Source organism: Microcaecilia unicolor, chromosome 8, assembly GCF_901765095.1.
Source record: "Microcaecilia unicolor chromosome 8, aMicUni1.1, whole genome shotgun sequence".
In the NCBI taxonomy this organism is placed as follows: domain Eukaryota; kingdom Metazoa; phylum Chordata; class Amphibia; order Gymnophiona; family Siphonopidae; genus Microcaecilia; species Microcaecilia unicolor.
The window spans coordinates 90250358-90270900 of NC_044038.1; the positions used below are offsets into that span (position 1 = coordinate 90250358).

At 42.6% G+C, this 20543-nt stretch overlaps 1 protein-coding gene across 3 annotated transcripts in view; it reads left to right on the plus strand.

Moving 5' to 3' along the window:
• Positions 1–4278: 4278 nt before the first annotated feature.
• Positions 4279–20543, plus strand: part of ETV2 (ETS variant transcription factor 2) — a 196759-nt gene continuing 180494 nt past the window's right edge. For 2 of the 3 annotated variants that reach the window (XM_030211833.1, XM_030211834.1), the window contains exon 1: positions 4279–4382. In XM_030211833.1, the coding sequence (XP_030067693.1) occupies positions 4365–4382 (18 nt within the window). In that variant the 5' untranslated portion in view covers positions 4279–4364. Of the gene's footprint in view, positions 4383–4675; positions 4863–20543 lie in introns of those variants that run through there. The other variant, XM_030211835.1, reaches the window with a different exon arrangement.

Below are 20543 nucleotides of genomic sequence, written 5' to 3' on the forward strand. Positions count from 1 at the left end.
GTAGCGCAGGAGCCCTTACCACAACATAAATAAGTGGCAGTAAGGGTTTCTGGCAGTAATGGCCATGCACTAATGGGGAAATTAGTGCTCAACCATTTTTAAAAAGTCAACCGCGGTCATTTTTCAGCTGCTCTAGAAAGTGGCCAGAGTGCATGGCAAAATCACAGCACCTGCCACTTTCTAGTGTATCTTAATAAGAGGACCCCATAGCATATAAATTTAAAGAGGGCATTTGCATGGGTGGGGTATGGGAGGGGCTACCATTTATGCATGCAGCATTCAGAATACTGTAAGTTACGAGTGCTCTTGCTGCATTTAGCTGCCCACAGTTACAGTAGGTCTATGGCTGGTTTAACCATGGACACCTAAATATTAAGCACACAGATACCAGATTTTGCTAGTATTCTATAATGGAACATGGGTATCCAGATGCTGTTATACAATATAACCAGGGCCGCCGAGAGACTAGGCCGGGCCCGGGGCAAGGCCGCCCCGCCTCTGCCCCCCCCTGCCACTGCTGCCCCCCCCCCCATTGCTCCCCCTGCCCGCTGCCACCCCCTGTCGCTGCAGTCCACGGTCTCACCTGCCTGCCTCCTCGGCTCCGGGCCCCCTGCATTCAAAGCGGCAGTCGCAGATAGCGTCTCTTCTGGCCTTCCCTCCCTGTGTCCCGCCCTCGTGTGATGTAACTCCCGGTTTCCGCGAGGGTGGGACACAGGGAGGGAAGGCCAGAAGAGAGGCGATCTGCGACTGCCGCTTTGAATGCAGGGGGCCCGGAGCCGAGGAAGCAGGCAGGTGAGACCGGGGACTGCAGTGCCGGTGGCCTGACCCCGGCGCCGGGCCCCCCTTAGAGGCCCGGGCCTGGGGAATTTTGCCCCACCTGCCCCCCCTCTCGGCAGCCCTCATATAACCTCCAACAGCATATCATCATCAGCTTACTGGAAGCTTCCACTTATAGAAATCCCTTTTTTAAAGAAATACCCTCCACTCATCTCCCTCACACACACCACTCAAACAACCACATACTCCATCCTCCAATCTTACATCCCTAATCCCCCCCCCCCACTTCCCCTTCCTTCCTCCCGCCCCCCCTTTAAAGATTCTATATGTCTTGAGATGAGCTCTCCATCAAAAACCTGTGCCAAATACCGGCATATTGTTTAAGTTCCTCTTTATGAGACCTTCTGTACCTCATATTCTCATATTTAGCAGATGGATTATGTTAGCGACGATGTGGAATATGTTCAGTTTATAAGTCTTCTAGACTTAAGATGGTAACATGTAAATTGATAATTTGCTTGGTGTTATGCTATGTCGTAATTTGTATATGAAGATCTTTTGCTGACAACAATAAACAAATTAAAAAAAAAAGAATTATCCCTGCTGAAGATGCAAGTTATTCAAAATTGGGAATCGCAAGAAGATTGTGAAAAATTGAAAGAGGACTTTACAAAAACTGGCAAATTGGGCATCCCAACAGTAGATGAATTTTAATGTGAGCAAGTGCAAAGTGACGAATGTGTGAAAGAGGAACCCAACTATAGATACAGAGAAGGGCAACGAAAATGATGGGATGGGACGAATTCCTATGAGGAAAGGGTAAAGAGGTTAGGGCTCTTCAGTTTGGAGAAGAGATGGCCGAGGGGAGATATGATAGAGGTTTATAAAATACTGAGAGAAGTGAAACAGTAGATGTAAATCACTTTCCAAAAATACTAGGACTAGGGAGCATTCAATGAAGCTACTAATAGTACATTTAAAACAAACAGAGAAAATATTGCTTCACTCAGTGAGTAATTAAACTCTGGAATTCATTGCCAGAGAATGTGGTAAAACAGTTAGCTTACCAGGGTTTAAAAAATGTTTGGATAATTTCCTGAAAGAAAAGTCCATAAGCCATTATTAAGATGGACTTGGAAAAATCCATTGCTTATTTCTAGGATAAGCAGCATAAAATCTGTTTTACTCTTTTGGGATCTTGCCAGGTACATGTGACCTGGATTGGCCACTGATGGAAACAGGATACTGGGCTTGATGGACCTTCAGTCTGTCCCAGCATGGCAATGATTATGTTCTTATGTACCCCCTCTGAATCATGCTACCATGCCTTTCTCAAATGTCTTGCAAAACGAATCCTCTGAATTATCTTGGTCCTTTCTGCTGTTTACTTTTCACTCTGTCTCTTCCTGCCATCTGCCATGTAGATCCTGCTTCCCAGTCCTCTAACTTCCTGGCCATATTCAACTGCAACTTTGAAGTTATACATTATAATTTTTTGGATTTAATTCAGGTTTCTCAATTGCAACTCAGGTCACTTACTTTCAGGTACAGTAGATACTGTGGGGTCGATATTCAGCTGGTGGCGCTCTGTGTTTTGCCCTGTCTGAGCTTTGACACCAAATATCCAGTTTTATGGAGCTGGCTAATGCTGGTTAAGTCCAATATTCAGTACTTAACCATAAGAGAACATAAAAACATAAGAGTAGCCTTACTGCGTCAGACCAATGGTCCAATTAGCCCAGTATCCTGTTTTCCAAACAGTAGCCAAGCCAGGTCACAAGTACCTGGCAGAAACCCAAATTTTGGCAACACTCCATAATACAAATCCCAGGGCAAGCAGTTGCTTCCCATGTCTGTCTCAATAGCAGACTATGGACTTTTCCTCCAGGAATTTGTCCCAACCTTTTTTAAACCCAGATACACTAACCGCTGTTACCACATCCTCCGGCAAAGAATTCCAGAGCTTAACTATTCATTGAGTGAAAAAATATTTCCTCCTATTTGTTTTAAAAGTATTTCATGTAACTCCCTTGAGTGCCCCCTAGGCTTTGTACTTTTGCAACGAATAAAAAATTGATTTACTTCTACTCATTCTACACCACTCAGGATTTTGTAGACCTCAATCATATCTCCCCCACATCCAGCTATGGGTTACCACATAAAGATAGGACTGACTTTTATGTGGCCTTATTTATGCTGTTAACCAGGGCAGGTTAAGTTCTGAATATCAGCATTGAATTGGTCAACTGTTGGCTCAGGCCTTAGGAATGCCCTCAAAATAGCTGGTTTTCACTTAGACCACTAACCACATAATTTTCAGTGGTGATAACCGTTTAAATGCCACTGAAAATTAGTGGATAGCTCTGACCAGGCAATTTAACCAATCAGAAACCGTTCTTGGCCAGTTAAATCGCTTTGAATATCAACCCCTGTATTCTCTGTCCCCAGACAGCTTACCGGGTTCTTTTACTAAGCTGTGGTAAAAGGGGGACTGCACTAGTGTCAACGCAAGTTTTTGACATGCACTGAGGCCCTCTTCTATCACATCAGGTAAAGGCTGTCTATATTTGGGAAACAGAAATGGCCGTGTGGTAAGTGAACCGCTTACTGCAAAAAGCCATTTCGGTGGGCAGCCCTTACCGCCACCCATTGAGATGGCAGTAAGGGCTTCCATGCTAACCCGGCGGTAACTGGGCTGCGCGTGACGCTGTCTGATTACCTCTGGTTAAGTTCCAGTGCTACAAAAATAGGACGTATTTGTTGTAGTGCCAGAAATGACACCACTAGCGGTGGGAACTACTGCCGGGCTCCTGCAGTAACCCTGGCGCTTCAGGATTGTTGTACGGTAAGCCCGTGGTGGAACTTATCACTGCTTTGTAAAAGGGCCCCTATTTGTACCTGAGGCAATAGAGGGTTAAGTGATTTGCCCAAGGTCAAAAGGAGGTCAGTGGCATTTGAACACTTATTCTTCGGTTCTTAGCCTACTGCTTTAACCACTAGCTACTCCTCCACTTAGCCTCCTTGCAATCGCCACAGATCTGATCCCTTCTTCCAGTCATTCACCTTGGCCACAATCTCTCCCTGATGCTTACCACATGCCTCCCCCCCCTCAACCACAATCCTGCTCCCTTCCTAACCTTTTCCCAGTGCCAAAGCCATCTATCATCCTAGTCTCTTTTCACTGCCAAGCACATAGCTGTGCAGTATGGGCCATCTTTAAACCACTATTGAGCTAATTACCTAGCCCTCCTGTCCTTTAGCAGCACCTCTAACATTTTATATTTACCTCTCTTTAAGTCCCCACAAGCTGACATAATTTAGAGATGCAGAAGGACAAAGAAATTAGACAAAAAAAAAAGGCTTGAGCTTCAAAGCTGCAACTCGGTTACACCCATAGGAAACCAGCTTCAGTGGTTTTTGTGACTTCACTTCCCAAATTTAGAGTGAGAGAGAGAAAAAAAAACACAAGTCTGCATCCGGCACTGATGTGCAAAACTTAATTGCAGTTATACACTGTAGTAGTCTATGGGGTTGGCATGGCATCTTTAAGGAATCTGTGAAGACACCTGAAGGCTTAGTAAGGTGATATGGATTGCACCATCAAGGTAAGCCTGGTCTCCCTTGACTGCCACCCTCTGCCTCCCTGCTGGGTGTCCCTGGACAGCTCTACTCACCTCTTCCTCCTCCTCCTTCCACTGCTTCTTCTCACACCCAGCAGCCAGAGATGGGGCGGTAATACTAGGCCCCCGCTCTTTCCTTCTCGTACAAAATTTCCTCTTCCTTCCCGTTCGTGGTTGTTCAAGTCTGTGCTTAAATAACACATGAAACCAACCACAGGGGCTCTCAGATAAAGAACTTTAATAGTGTCCAAAAAGACACAGGGAGAGGGCATGTGGAGCTTCCAGCTTTTTCAGCAGCTTTCTGCTCGGGGCAGGATAAGCCAGAGCTCTGCGCTGCACCCTTGGGTGCCATGGGCACTGCAGGGTGCTGGTGGATTTTATGGGTTCTCTGTAAAAGGATTTCACAACTGGACATGATGAAGAACTTCCATAATCATGGGGGTACCCTGAGTTTTATCGCAACAGGTCAGTCCATAGTCTTGTTCACTTTGCTGGTTGACTTTTTTTCTTATATGCTGGGGTGAGGGAGAAGACATTTCTTTCTTCTTCCTTGTTCACGGGGTTACAATTTCTTTTAGTTTACTCCTTCTCCTCTCCATGGTCCTCCCTTAGTCTGGTGAATATAATGATGGACTGCTCGTCCTGCTTTCTTCTTTCTCCCTAAGATCCTAAAGTCCAATTCTTTCTGTGGAAGAGGTGGAAGCATTGTCTTTATTCCAAAGGTAAAGAACTTTCTGGGAACAAATTCTGGAGAGTTTTCCACCCTATATAAATAAATCTTAGGAAATCCTTCACCAAAAACTGTAATCTTTTCTTCCACTCTTTCTGCTCTCTTATTCTGTTTCCTTTCAGCTTTTTCTTTCTTTCAGTCAGAAGTTTTTTTTTTTATCCCTTAAAAAAAAAACATCTTTTCTCTTCCTTCTCTTATCTTTTCCATAGTCCCAGGTACTTTTGAGGACTCATTTCAAGGCACTTTTTTAAAGAGTTGCAAAATTCAGGCAAAGATTTAACTGCTCCAACTTTAAAACCTAACTTCTACAAAGTGGAACCTTGCATTTTACTGCACACAAAGTGAACAGATCTCTAGATAAATCTTTGTAAAAGTCTTAACATTTGAAAACCTCAAACTCAAATAAGAACAATGTTAAAATCTGCAGAACTATAGTCTACAAATGTGCATCAACAAACTTACACATTTCTTAACCCTTCTTTCAGAATCTTTCGTTCTTTAACATTTTACCGTACTTACAGCAGGAATTCTGTCATCTGAACTGCTTTTGCCATGAACTTTATCAATTTTAAAACATGTCATTTTTAAAATTTATATATATTGTTATAACGCACTCATTTATTGCTAGTGACCATCTAATGCTTCCTAAATTATACAGTATATGATTATGTTGTAAAACATGCTGCTGGTTTTACTTCTTTTGAAACATGAACAAAAATTTGCAACTGCAATGTCTGCAGTTTCTCTAATTTAAACGACGGACCTACATCTCGAAGGCTCTTCTCACAATGTGTGCCCAAAGTGTAAGTAAATATGAAGCAGTTATTTTAAATATATTGGTGATTTAAAGAAAATTGCAATTGGAAAAGAAAAAAATAGCAAAATCAGAAAAGAAATCAAATGATGTTTTGAGAAAATTGGTACAAAATTTGAGATCTGTCTTAGAGTAGAAATGAGGGAATATTTGTGAGGTCTCTAGAAAGTTAGTTTTATGGTGGCTAAGGAGTAACTTTAAAAAATAAAAAACATTCAGCTTTCTTTCCATTGTATCATCTGATGATGCGCCAAACAGATATATACAGTTAATTACCTACACCCCATACAATGGAAGACCACTCATTACATCAGTTATAAACCCAGTTCAACAAGGTGTAACATGATATAAGACCACACAGTAGATCATATTATCAAAGTAAGGAGGGGGACAGTAGAGTACAACGATGGGGACAGTGCGAATACTGTGTTAAGACTGGGTTTTTTTCCCAAATCATGTTTATTGATTTTTTCAAATAGAAATCAACAGCATCATATGAAAGTAAACCAAAAGTTATGCACAGTATTACATTACATAAAAATAAATGTTACAAAGCAGATGCATTTATAAGAGAAGATAGTTCATTAAGTTAAGGCTGATCTGTATTCTTCAAGTGGTGTCCATGTTTTTTTGAAGCTAGAGAGTTGATGGGATTTATAAGCAGCTGTTTCTTCATACTTTTTGATGATACATAGGTGGCTCCACCATTCATGAATGATAAGTTGTGAACTGTTTTTCTAATGGAGGACAATATTATGGGCGGCCAGAGCCATCATGATATCAAAGAGCCTGTGATATTGATCTTTAATCAGGAGATTAGGAGTGGACGATCTGAGAATTATTAAGTCACTAGTAAAAAAGGCCCGTTTCCAAAACAAATGAAACGGGCGCTAGCATGTGTTTTTTTTTTTTTTGTGTTTCTTTTTCTGTTTGATATTAAGGGATATATATTTTTTTAAAGGAAAAGAGTTTTTTTTTAAAGTTGTAAAGTCTGTATGAGTGTTTGTGGTTTTGAGGGGGGTTGTGGGGGTCTATGGGTGTATGCTATTTTTTTTGGGGGGGGGGGGGTGTTGGGGGGTGGGGTAGCGTTGTTCTGTATGAGTGTTTGTGGTTTTGAGGGGGGTTGTGGGTGTCTGTGGGTGTGTGTGCCATTTTGTGGGGGGTGTTTGTAGGGGGGTGTTTGTGGGGTAAGGTTGTTCTGTATGAGTGTTTGTGTTTTTTTGGGGGGGGATTATGGGATTCTGTGGGTGTTTGTAAGAGAGAGATGTAGGTTTTTACTGTTTCAGTTTTTGTATTAAGGGGGTTGGGGGAGGGAGTGTGTGTGTATGAGTGTGAAAGCAAGATGTTGTCTGTCCATGGCAGTGTGTGGCATTTTGGGTGGTGGGCAGTTTGGTTGTATGTATGTGTGTTAGTGAGTGATGCTGATTGTCCATATTAGATGTGGGGTTTTTTTGTGGCTGGTAGGGGGTGATTCTCTGCGTGTGAGTGTGATACAGTAATCTTAATTCAGCAGGGCACTCTGATGTGGTATTTGTAGGCACTTGTATTTTTGTTGAAACCAGAGGGATCCGTTGCAGGCAGGCAGTAGGAGTAGATATGGGTTTTTTTTCGAGTGTGGAATGTGGGTGGTGTTCTGTAGGGGGGGATGGGGCTGAGGGCGCATGTGTCTGGAGGTCTCCTTGTAGGCACTGATTTCAGCTGGGCACTCAGGTGGACTATTATCCGTTTTTTTTAAGGGGGGGGTTGGGCGCCGGAGGTTTCCGTTTGAGTGGTTTTTTTTGGGGGGGGGGGGTTGGTTTGGTTTTAGTGTGGAATGTGGGTGGCGTTCTGTAGGGGGGGCGGGGCTGAGGGCGCATGTGTTTGGAAGTCTCTGTTGTAGGCACTGAACGCCGGCTTGGAGACTCACCGCATGAACAGCTTGCAGAGTAAGGTCCGCGATGTAGTGGTTGTTTAGTGGCGTTCTTCGTCCGCGCTTTCCTCGCGGTTGGTCCCCGTGCTGGTAGCTACCCCCTCCTCAGGAAGGGGCGGGACTCGTGTGTGTTTGTTTTTTTTTTTCCTGAACGCCGCTGCATTTTCTTCGCTGCCCCACTCCTGCTCCTCTGCAGCACCGGTCCCATTCAAAGGCTTGGTGGTTTCTAAGTCCATGTGAGTGTTTGGGAGGTGGAACCATACTTTGTGTGCATCACCTGGCACAGCCAATCAGCAGCGCGTGGGCGGGGCAAACACTGATGTTCAAAAAGTGGTCTCTGCCGCCTCACTTTAGAACGTTGGGAAAGTGAGGCTTCATTAGAATGTTGGAGGTGTGTTTTATATAGAGAGATATGAGAGGTGATGAGGAGGAGAGATGGAGAAGATGATGTTCATCTTTTCCCAGACCTGATACTAATATTCATGAACAAATGTGCATTCAAATAAAAGATGCTTTTAGGATCCATTTGATGCACAGCAAGACCAACATAAGGAGGAAAGTGACGATGTAGTTATTTTGGCTAGTTTGGTCAGTGTCCAGTAGGCCTTGTGGAAAATAAAAAAGAATGATTGAGTTATACCTGCTGAGAGACTGGGTCTGTTGGATTTGGACGATAAGACCGTTCTTTTCTGATTGTAAAATGGAAAATGATTATGTTGTTTTGCTGTTTGTTGACCACCTGTTCCTGGTTGTGGCTCTGATCTTCAATAAAAATATTTTTTTTAGAAAAAGTTATAATACAACATTAAATCCTAGGCCACAGGAGATACGATCACACTCCTGTGTGTTACAGAACAACCTCTGCAATGCCTAATTCAACACACGTAGCTAAATCGTGCACAGTACAAGAACAGACAATGCAACCAGAACCGCCTCATACATGAAGTAGGTTTAGGTGGTCTGTTAGGGCGGCAGTTTCTGGACGGCAACAAACAGCAGCTGCAGACAAAACAAAACAATACATCCTGACAGCTGCACAAACTCAAAGAACCATTAGGAGGATGGACAGGTTCCAAATAGCTCATTTAGCAGGTAAATATTTAGCAGGCCCATATTCAAAGAATTTCTACTCCTAACTTTGAAATGTCTGCTTCTATACTGGCCTCTTTGAAAATTTACTAGTGCTGTGTGCCTAAAGCTATCCCTAAAATTTCACTAAACTCTTACATTTAGATGGGTAGCAATGGGCTGATTTAGAGCTGGGAAAAGAAATTAGAAGCTTAACACTGGTTTTCAGCAGTAGCCTCATACATTAGTCTCATAAATCTAGGCAAATGAATGACAGGCTTAAATTTATAAGCATTACCTACTGAATTTTCAACTGGAAATTAGGCTTCTAAGTTTGGCTTAAAATAGAACTCAAATATAGGAGCCCAGCTTAGGAGCCTAAATTTAGAAACTCAGCTTTTTTAAAATATCAGGCCCATTTTATATAGATAGATGATAATGATCCTTTTACAAAGCTGTGCTAAAAAGTGACCATGGAATGCCCTTAACATGGGTCTTTCCTGTGCGCTAAGGCCATTTTTTGTGCAGCAGTAAAATGTCTGATTTTCTAATTTTTGTATTAATGGCTTCGTACTAATGTTCAGGGCCACCGAGAGACTGAGCCAGGCCTGGGGCAAGGCCGCCACCACTGGGCCCAGGGCAGGACTACCGCCACCCCCCAGGATCGCTGCCGCTGCTTCCCCTCCTAGGATCACCGCCACTGCCGCCCCTCTGCCCACCAGAACTGTAAATATCTCAGATCCCGAGACCCTTCTTCTGGCGCTGCTCTTTCCTCAGCCGCATTGCCTGCCCCTGCAGCTGCTTTTCTCTCACGTCGTGCATGCTTCGTTTCAAAACCGAACATGCGCTGCCTGAGAGCCCAGCAGCCACTTGGCAGGTGACGCAAGGAGGGCCTGGCACCGGAGTTTTCTCTCTCCTGCTCCTGTTGGGGCGCAATCACCCAGGTCCTCTCAGGAGCAGGAGAGAGAGAGAGAGACCTGGTTCCCGGACCCTTGGAGGCCTGGACCCAGGAAATTTTGCCCCCCCCCCCCCCCCCCTTGGCAGCCCTGATAATGTTCAATCCAGCAAAGGAGAGGCAATAGAGGTCCGTAGATCACAGCAATCAAAGAACAGAATGGATCTCAGTCAATGGTCAGAAACCATAAAACTTTATTTAAAATAGCCCAACGTGACCACGCTTTGCCTCCCAAGAGGCTGCGTCAGGGGATTTACTTTACACTGAAAGACACACATAAAATAAAAAATATCTATTACAAATCATACAAAATTATGTCATATTTATATCACAAATTAGTTACTATTAAAACATATATCATTTTAATATTTAGATAATAAATAAAACATACTGGTACTTCAATACTGTGATAAAAAATGAGGTCCAATGTCAAAAGTAAAAGAATGCAGCCAACAGCATCTGCATAGACAAAGCTCTGGTCCAATTCCACTGGTTACTGACTTTTGAAATTGGGCCAGAGTTTTTTCTATGCAGATGCTGTTGGCTGCATTCATTTACTTTTGACATTGGACCTCATTTTTCTGTTAAACAAAGGTATTGCAGCACATGCATTGAACTGTGAATGTATTGTGGAAACTACTACTACTACTTAACATTTCTAGAGCGCTACTAGGGTTACGCAGCGCTGTACAATTTAACAAAGAGAGACAGTCCCTGCTCAAAGAGCTTACAATCTAATAGAAACCCACGTGATCCCTGATTAAAGCTTTTTCTGAAACTTGTCCAGGTTGGGTCCTGTTTCCATTAAAGTTGACATTTGGATAAATTCTTGCTGTGTTTGCCCTTCCTTGGACTGCTGCTGCTGTTTGGTTGTTTGTTCTGCTTCTGCAGTAGACTGTCTCCTGTTTGTTTCTGTAATTGTGGGCCACCAGTGAAATTCTCAGAAGCTTCTAAAGTCCTAAATGTCCATTTTGTCCAATAACATTACTGCCAACTGAAATACAGTAAATAAAGAAACAGAAGGCTTACAAAAAAAATCACCCTTGCGTTATTTTATCCTAATTTATAGTTCTGTTAAAGAACTGTCTGTAACAGTGCTCTTCTCTATACAAACAGGGAGCCAGTGACAGCTCATGTTGACCCTAACTTCGACTCCCTGACTCCATTTCCCAATACACACTCTCTCTACTTTCTGTGGACACTATGCATGGCTCTGTTGGGTGTGAATTGCGTGCTGCCAGTGTTGTTCAAAGTACTAGGTCAAAGTACTCAAATAATAATAAATGTATACGTTAATACTTAAGCAAAAGTAAAAGAATAATGAAAAAGACATTAAAAATTTTACATAACTAAAAGTTTAAAAATTATTGCCTAATATAATATTTTTGAGTAAAAAGTTAAAATACCACAACTACAATGAAAGCATCTATTGTTAATATTTTTATCCCAACAACTTTATTGCTCTACAATTCAATCCACTTCATTTTAGTAAAACTAAGTTTTTGAAAATTACTGTCACTCATACGAGTCATTAATCTAGCACAGCTAAAAAGGTGTTAAACAACTGCACTAGCAGGAAGTGGATTGTTCAGCCTGATAAACAGTTCTTTCAAATCAGGCCAGGTTGCAGTATTACTGATGTTTTCTCACTGGGTCTGCAGGTTTTGATCACAGGAATCTCTGAAACACTTGACTTAGTATAGCAAAAAGTACTTTATCATCAGTGCTGTCATTATCATCTGCATTAGGGTAGTGCTAATTTATTGGAATCATTGCCTGTTGTTGTTGTTGTTCTAACAATTTTTTTGTCTGATGGCAAACTCTGAATATTTTTGAGAACGGATGTCAAGCCTCTTAAGACTTGTTAACTGTAAAGTCTCAATATCTTGAAGTATAACCTTGGCACACCAGCACATACCTGAAGTCTCTTTTATTTTCTGAAGTTTCCTTTATTGCATACATATAGATAATTTACTCACAGTCAGATGTTCAGAAGTGTGGCCCCAGGGCACAGAGATTCCGTAATTCTGACAGCTGTACCAGTGGTTGGATGTAGAAATCTGAAGAGAGGCAACTTTATTGCAGAGGTGAGAGAATAGTTGAACAGGTAGAAGTGGCTCAGAGCTGGGTGACTGGCGAGTGCAATATCTCATTAGGAAGATATATTCAAGGTAAAAAACCAAGCTCGTTCCAAGGAGTGAAGCAGGACAACTGCTGTCTGAAGCAAGATGGAGAATGCCTCATGGAGAGAGAGACAGGGAGGTCAAGATGGCTCACACGGGCCCTGGGAGGAAGAGGTAAAGACCAATGGGGACAGAGCCTGCCAACAGGTGGCAAGAGTGGTCTTAGAGGACGGACCTCGATTGGAAGGAAAGGTCATATCTGGCTGACCTCTCAGGACAGAGATGGTAAGAATGACTAGTAAATGATAGCAGGTAGACAAAAAAGCCAAGCTTGGCTGAGAAAGAGAGGACGTCCAGGCAGCAGCACAAACCAATAGTAACAGTTCTTATACAGACAGGCAAGCATGGCTGCATTTATTTATTGCATTTGTATCCCACATTTTCCCACCTATTTGCAGGCTCAATGTGGCTTACAGAGTTTTGTTATGACATAGTCATTACAGGATATCAGATACAATTGGTAATGTACAAAGATTAAGTACGGGAAGAGGGAAGAAGGTGTTAGGCGGGATAGTATAGAAGGTGGACTTTAATAGCGGGGTGGGTTGGTGAGGTAGTTTTGTAAGGTTATGGGTTCTCTTTGTAGGCTTTGTTGAAGAGATGTGTCTTCAGAGATTTGCGAAAGTTAGTTATTTCGTCAATGGTTTTCAGGGCTGTGGGTAATACATTCCATAACTGCGTGCTCATGTAAGAGAAGGTGGTGGCATGTGTCAGCTTGTATTTTAGTCCTTTACAGCTGGGAAAATGCAGATTGAGAAATTTGCGGGCTGATCTTTTGGCGTTTCTGATAGGCAGGTCCACAAGGTTTAGCATGTAGATTGGGTCGTCTACGTGAATGATTTTGTGTACCATCGTGCATTGCCCTTGAGCTACATTACACACAATGCATTGCTCACGTATCTTTGCAGTGAGAACTGCAGCAATGAAAATCCTTAGAAGTGAGAATAACAGTAAAAGCATTAAACACATCTTAGGGTATAAACTAGTGCAAGGCTGTCAGAGGACAGAACAACGGATGCAAGAATATCAAATATATGGGAACCCTTCAGTCTTAAGGCCAGACCAGAAAACGTTCGCTCTAAAGACTCTATCACTCAAGTTGACATTCACCCCACAAGAGCAATAGAACATGTTATTTTTTTCCGGTGCCTGCACAGGGTGCTGTTTGCACTCCCCTTCATCCTCAGTCCCTCATCCAAGGTTCACTCATCCCCTTCCTTTACCTTATTTTACTCTCCCCACTACCCACAGTCCCCAATGCTCACTCTGACTCCTGGCCAGATCTCCTGGTTAGATCTGTAGTTATGACCAATCATTATGAGAACAGTGCAAGATTATTGATCTTGACAATTATTATTATAATTGTGATTTGTATAGCACATACCAGATGTGCAGAACACTGTAGAGACTTGCGGAAGGTAACATTATAACAAGCTACCTATGTGTGACGGTCAGGTAAATGTCTATTTACAACTTAATTCAGAAAGACACACAGGAGCCTCGGGCTCATTTTCTAAGCACTTAGACTTACAGGTTACAATATAACTTTGTAAGTCTAAGTGTTTTGAAAATACGCCTATGTGTCTTTATAAAATTCTAGGGGCAAAGTGGCGAAATCATGCCAAGAATGAAACCGCAGACATTTCCTCCTGCTTGAAAACTATGTTTGTACATACACATGTATGTTATATATAATGAGCCTAGTTTGTGACTCTGCCCTGCCAATAACCCTGAATAAATCTACACGTGGGGCATGTAACTTTTGGAGCCAAGCAGTAGTTCCCACCCCCAGCGTGTGCCATTTCCAGTGCTACAAAAACTTTTTCTATTTTTGTAGCACTGGTGCTTACCTGGCGGTAATCGGGCAGCTCCGGGTTAGCACAGGAGCCCTTATTGCCACCTCTATGGGTGGCGGTAAGTGCTCCCCCCCCCCCCCCCCCAAATGGCTGCATCATAAGTGGTTCACTTACCGGACAGCAATTTCTTGTTGAGAAAAAAAAGACAGCCTTTTACCTGCTGTGGTAAAAGGGGGCCTCAGTGCAAGTCAAAAACAAGTGCTGATGTTAGTGCAGGCCCCCATTTACCGCAGCTTAGTAAAAGGGCCCCTGTGTACCTTCTTGGCACCATGCATAACCCCTGGGGTAATTTTATAAAAGCTCTTTCAACGTGTACCCCATAGAGGGTAATTTAATAACAGGGCACATATAAGACCAAAATGGCACTTATTTCATTAAGGCCGGATTATTAGAAATTCCCTCCTTCAAGGTAATTAGACTGGAAGAATATCATTCTAAAATCTTTAAAGTAATTGCACCTAAACTATGGAATAATTTATCACCGAATTTGCGAACAATGAAGAAGGTGGACTTATTTAAAAAAGAATTGAAATCTATACTATTTTGGCAAGCTTTTGGCAAGTAGAAAATTCTGATCCTCTTTCGAAGGAGTACTGCAGATCTTGGAATGGCTAATCTGAGGGACTGAATAAGAGATTTATACATTTTCCCCCGGATTCTATATAGCACGCCTAGTGTTCCATGCCAAAATCTAAGCGCATTCTATATCAACACGGGTAACTTAATTGGCTTAACAAGCCAATCTGAGTTGTTAACAGCACTTAACAAGCAATAATGAGAACTAATTGGTAATAATTAGAATTTACGCACACAACTCCCTAAGCATATTCTGTAACACACTGTGCCTAAATTTTAATGCAAGCAGGCAAAAGGGGGCATGGCTATGGGCAGGGAAATAGGCGTTTTGTGGGCATTCCAAAATTTACACATATTGTTATCAAATGTGGCCCTCTGTGCCTAAATCTACGTGCCAGGATTTACGCTACATTTTCGTTGGTGTAAACGGATGCACATACTTTTAGGCACTAGGATATCAACTATGTGTACTCTATATACCACAACTAAATCTAGGCGCTGCTTATAGAATACACTTAAGTGGAAATGTTTTCTAAGCGGATTTTTTAAGTGCCTATATTGAATCTGGCCCTTTGTGTCACATATGTTTTAATTATTTACTTTATTATGAATGTTTATGTGCTGCCGAGAACATTAAGATTGTGTGGTATATAAATATTTTAAATAAAAATAACAATAAATTTAAGAAAAGCAACAGAGGCGCCTATAAGCTTTTAAAAATTGGACTAAGAACTAGCCCCAAAAGCTGCACATGCCAACACACGTTTATAGCTGCTCCGAGGAAGATGCAGATGTGTGAATGGACTGCACACGTGTGCACATATGTTATAAAATATGATTGAACATCACAACACAGCCTCTGGTTCATCCAAACTGCACCCCTGGGAAAGAAGATGCACAAAGTTTGCAAAAGGAAGCATGTATGTATGCACATGTGTGGTTATGCAAGTCTATAAGAACCCTTTTCAGCATGTAAAAAAGGTTTTACGTATGGGAAAAGCTTTATAAAATGAATTATAATGGGCAGTCCCTGTCCCTCAGAGCTTACAGCCTATTCAGGACAGACAGATCGCACTCAGAGACACAAGTGAGTGGCTTTAAGTTCAAACAGGGAAGCATCGATTAGACAGCACTAGGCAAGTGGCTTAAAGATGGTGTTAACTGAGGAAGGACAACTTTATTAAGACCTAAAAGAAAAAGCAAATGAGTGAGAGGCATTCCTTGATAATTTAGATAGCAGTCAAAACAAGGTCAAGAAGATTCCCCTTTCTCAGTCTGATTTTTCTGCCATTTTTGGAGGAGAAATAAGCATTTCAGGTTTGTGGTAACTGCGTAAATGAGGGAACACTGCTGAGCTCTCATCAGCGGTCTCTTCCTTCCCCCTCCCATGTAGGCATCACACTGATGAGAGGAGTGGAGTAATGGCCAGAACAATGAGCTGAGATCCAGAGTTCAAATCCAACCTCTCCTCCTGACACACTGTCCAGCTTATTTTCGAAAGAGAAAAACGCCTATAGTGCGACCTAAATCGGGAGATAGACATTTGTCTCGCAAAGGCGCCCAAATCGGTATAATCGAAAGCCAATTTTGGGCGTTTCCAACTGCACTCCGTTGCGGAAACAAATAAAGTTGACGGGGGCTTGTCGGAGGCGGAACTGGGGTGTGGTTACCAGCCGAGGAGAGATGGGCGTCTTTAGCTGATAATCGAAAAAAAAAAGTGTTTTGACCGCGATTTTGGGTCACTTTTTTTGGACCCTTTTTTTTCACGAACAAGTCCCAAAAAAGTGCTCCAACTTCCCAGATGACCACTGGAGGGAATCGGGGATGACCGCCCCGGACTCCCCCAGTGGTCACTAACCCCCTCCCACCACAAAATACCCCACTTTACAAACTTTTTTTCCAGCCTCTATGCCAGCCTCAAATGCCGTACCCACCTCCATGACAACAGAATGTGTTCGATCCTGTCACAGCCTTTCCCTGGGTCAGATGTGGCTCAAGGGTGTAGTTCAGGGTCACATCAGCATTGCATTGTGGTGGGTATAGGGTATTGGGCTCCGTGATTTCATTAGCTTGTGTTACAGTCTCACGATGTTGGTAGTTGGTAGGCTCTTCTCCCATGGTGCTTTTCCCCCTGCCTACTGGGTCAGAGTGTGCCCTGTTGTGTTTCCTGTTGTAGTCCATGCGGTAGTGGCCATTTTTGTAAGCCAGTTTTAGTTCCCTTTCCTGTGTTAGCCACATTACAGAACTTAGTTATTACCTTGAATGTGGCTGAAAGAGGGCATTGTACAGCATTCTGCCAGCTCTGACCTACTGCTAATCTCAGTACCAGGGAGACTCGTTGCCAGTGGGGCACAACCTCTGATCTGCAGTTAACTGTGAGTAAGCTCGGTTATTCCAATAAAGGACGTTTTCGGAGAGATTAGTCTTCAGGTGTCAACTGGTGTGCCAATGTTACATAGCAGCAACCAGTCCTAGAAGCCTGCGTGTATGTAGGTCCCTGGAGCACTATTAGTGGGTACCGCAGTGCACTTCAGCCAGGTGGACCCAGGCCCATCCCCCCCACCTGTAACACTTGTGCTGGTAAATGGGAGGCCTCCAAAACCCACTGTACCCACATGTAGGTGCCCCCTTCACCCCTAAGAGCTATGGTAGTGTTGTACATTTGTGGGCAGTGGGTTTTGGGGGAGGGAGGTTGGGAGCTCAGCACCCGTGGTAAGGGAGCTATGCATGTGGGAGCTTTTTCTGAAGTCCACCGCACTGACCTAGGGTGCCCAGTTGGTGTCCTGGCATATCAGGGGGGCCAGTGTACTACGAATCCTGGCCCCTCCCACGACCAAATGGCTCAGATTAGGACGTTTTGGAGCTGGGCATTTTTAGTTTCCATTATCGCTAAAAAAAAACAAATGCCCAGCTCAAAAACGTCCATTTTTTCGAAAATTCGGTTCAGCCCGCCCCTTCACGGACCCGCTCTCGGAGATAAACGCCCATGGAGATAGGCGTTTCTGTTCAATTATGCCCCTCTGTGTGACCTTAGGCAAGTCCCTTTATCTCCTGTTGCCTCAGGTGTACATTTGGATCATAAGCTCTTTAGAGCAGGGATTTATTGCACTTGAATTCCACTAATGCTGTAAGCTTCTTTGAGCAATGTTTTGAAAAGGAGCTAAAAATCCTAATTATTGTACATATAAAGCCTGAGTGCAACTTTTTGGGGGTCCAGTGTACTAAGCAGCACTAAGGGCACGTTAGCGTTTTTAGCGTGTGCTAATGATTAGCACGTGCTAAATGCTAAGGTGCCCATAGTGTTTAGTGCATGATAATTTTAGTGCACGTTAAAAACACCAGCCCAGCTTAGTAAACAGGGGCCTTTGAGTCTAACTTTAGACATTTGCTCTGAGCTGTTGTCACGTACATATGGTTTTCCTGGACAATCCCCTTCCTGTCCATATTTTTTCCCCACCTCTTGTATCTTAAGGTTGGTATGATTGCTTCCCTCTTTTGAATTTCAATTATGTAAGCCGCATTGACCTGCAAGTTCAGAAAATGTGGTACATCAAATTTTAATAATAAACGTGAAAATAAACAGGCAACTAAAAAGTAGACCATCACTAGAGCACCAAGAATGTGTCACACTGATACATGCAACAATTTAATATGATGCAAATGAATCATTAGGGGCAGCACTAACATTTACGTGCAAGTTACACAGGTGAATGTTTAGAATATTGAACAAGTCACATATCAAATTAGAGAAGGGAAGAGAACTTAGTCAACCCAAAAATATACTCTTCCACATATGAAAACAAAAAAATGCTGGGGGTGGGAACTACCGTTAGGCTCCTGTGGTAGCCCAGCAGTAGTTCTGGATTGGCGCGCAATAAGCCTGTTGCCACATGCTAAACCTTTAGTAAAAGGACCCCTGTATGAGAGAAGGTTTTTTGTGCTGATGAGGTATTTATCTTTAAATCTCTATCGCTTTGAATGAACAGCGGGGGTGTGGTGCTGAGGCTTTTTCCTTCTCTACTTATTTCGGATGTTTGTAGCATAGAATTCTTATTTATACTTGTCTATATGTTGTTTTCATATGTGGGAGAGTATATTTTTTAATGTTTAGAATATTTACACATGTATGTGTGCATTTATATGTCAATGCCAGCTTGCTGCCTCAGCCCTATTCTGCAAATACATGCCATACAACTATAGCTTCGGAAAAAAACAATTTGATCATATCACCCCTCTACTTATCTCTGAACACTGGCTGCCTGTGTCCTCTTGTATTAAACATTGCTTATAAATGCCTAATCATTACACATCAGGTTATACAGAGTGGAATACCATGTTTCCTCTTTAGTCTTTTTATCCCATATGTTCCTTCTCGCACCCTTCAATCCTCTGCTCAGCATCTCCTCACAGTGCCTTGGCGTGTGACACCATTCATTGCTCCTTTCTCACCGTTGTTGCCCTGTCCCTTTAGAACTCATTTCTGATTTTCTTAGGGCTGAACTTTCCTACCTGGGATTTAAAAGTATCTTGAAAACTTACCTTTTCAAATAGGCCTTCCCACAAGTATTGGCCCTTCGTCCTAAAAGTGTTCTGAAATCTTTGTTGTTCTAACAGGCCTTCCCACAAAGTACAGCCCTCCCTTCTTTTTGTAACATCTCGCTTTAGCTACTACTACCACTACTATAATTATCATATGTTCTTTCCCCTTCTGCTTACCTTTAAATGTTTTCATCGCATTGCAATTTAATTCTTTTCCTATTTTGGATTTGTAAACCACGTAGATGTATTTTAATATGATTTTGCGGTGTATCAAAAATAAATTGATACTTGATACAGGGGACCTTTTACTAAGCTGTGGCAAAAGGGGGCTGTGCTAGCACCAGTTTGTGTTTTTGATGCACGCTGAGGCTCCCTTTTACCTTAGCTGGTAAAAGGCTGTCTTTTTTCACAAAAAGAAATGGCCATGCGGTAAGTGAACCACTTGCCACACAGCCATTTCCGGGGGGGGGGGGGGGGGAGCATTTACCGCCATCCATTGAGGTGGCAGTAAAGGCTCCCATGCTAACCCGGTGGTAACCAGGCAGCACATTACCATCGGGTAAGCTCTTGCACAATGAAAATGGAAAATAGCAGCAGAAATGGCGAACACTGGGGGTGGGAACCATCACCGGGCTCCTGTAGAAGCCCGGCGGTAGTTCCAGATTGGAGCATAGAAAGCCTTTTGCCACGTATCAACCCTTGAGTAAACGGCCCCATAGTGCGTATTTGCAAGGAGGGCATACACAGGGGCACAGCTCCCATTTATATGTGTAACGTACACAATATTGTAAATTATGACGGTGGCTGCCATACTTAGGTGCTCGCACTTACACCAGCTCTATGATTTAAATATGTATGTTTCAAATATCTTTAATGGAGAACAGTATTTATGATTTTTAAGTTTAGTTCTTGGTCATATCATGATATGTGCTTTGATATTGATATGTTTTTATGATTTATTTATATTTTTATATAAGTTATGTGATGTTTTTAGGTGGTTCACCAAGTATGGATTGTCTTAATGATATATATGTGATTTTATTATTGTTTGATCAGATTACTTATAAGAATATTGACTTTTATTCTGTATGTTAATTTTATAGAACCCTGACACAGGCGGACTCTCGCCGAAACACGGCCCGTGTCAGGTCATTTTTGAATAAACAACTTATGATTGTCCCAGTCTTGAAGGCCCTTGTGTGCTTTTTTTGGTTTGCGTTGGTTGGTGTATTCTTGATCCCTCTTTGTCTTTTATATGCTAGTATTCTATACAGGAAAGTATGTGCCACGTACCCTTATAAAATAGGATCCTACTAGGTGCCTTCTGGATGCCTAATTCTAGACGTCCTGTTGCAGAATTACTGCTAATAGTACACACACACCTGAATAGAAAACTCAGATAAAGAACTGGAAAAAATTAAGAGTGTGGCTTAATAGGGAGTGTGTGTATAGCCTTTTATTTCCCAGGAAGGTAAAGATATTTTTTAGGGGGTTGGGAGGGGAAGGAGGGTATAAT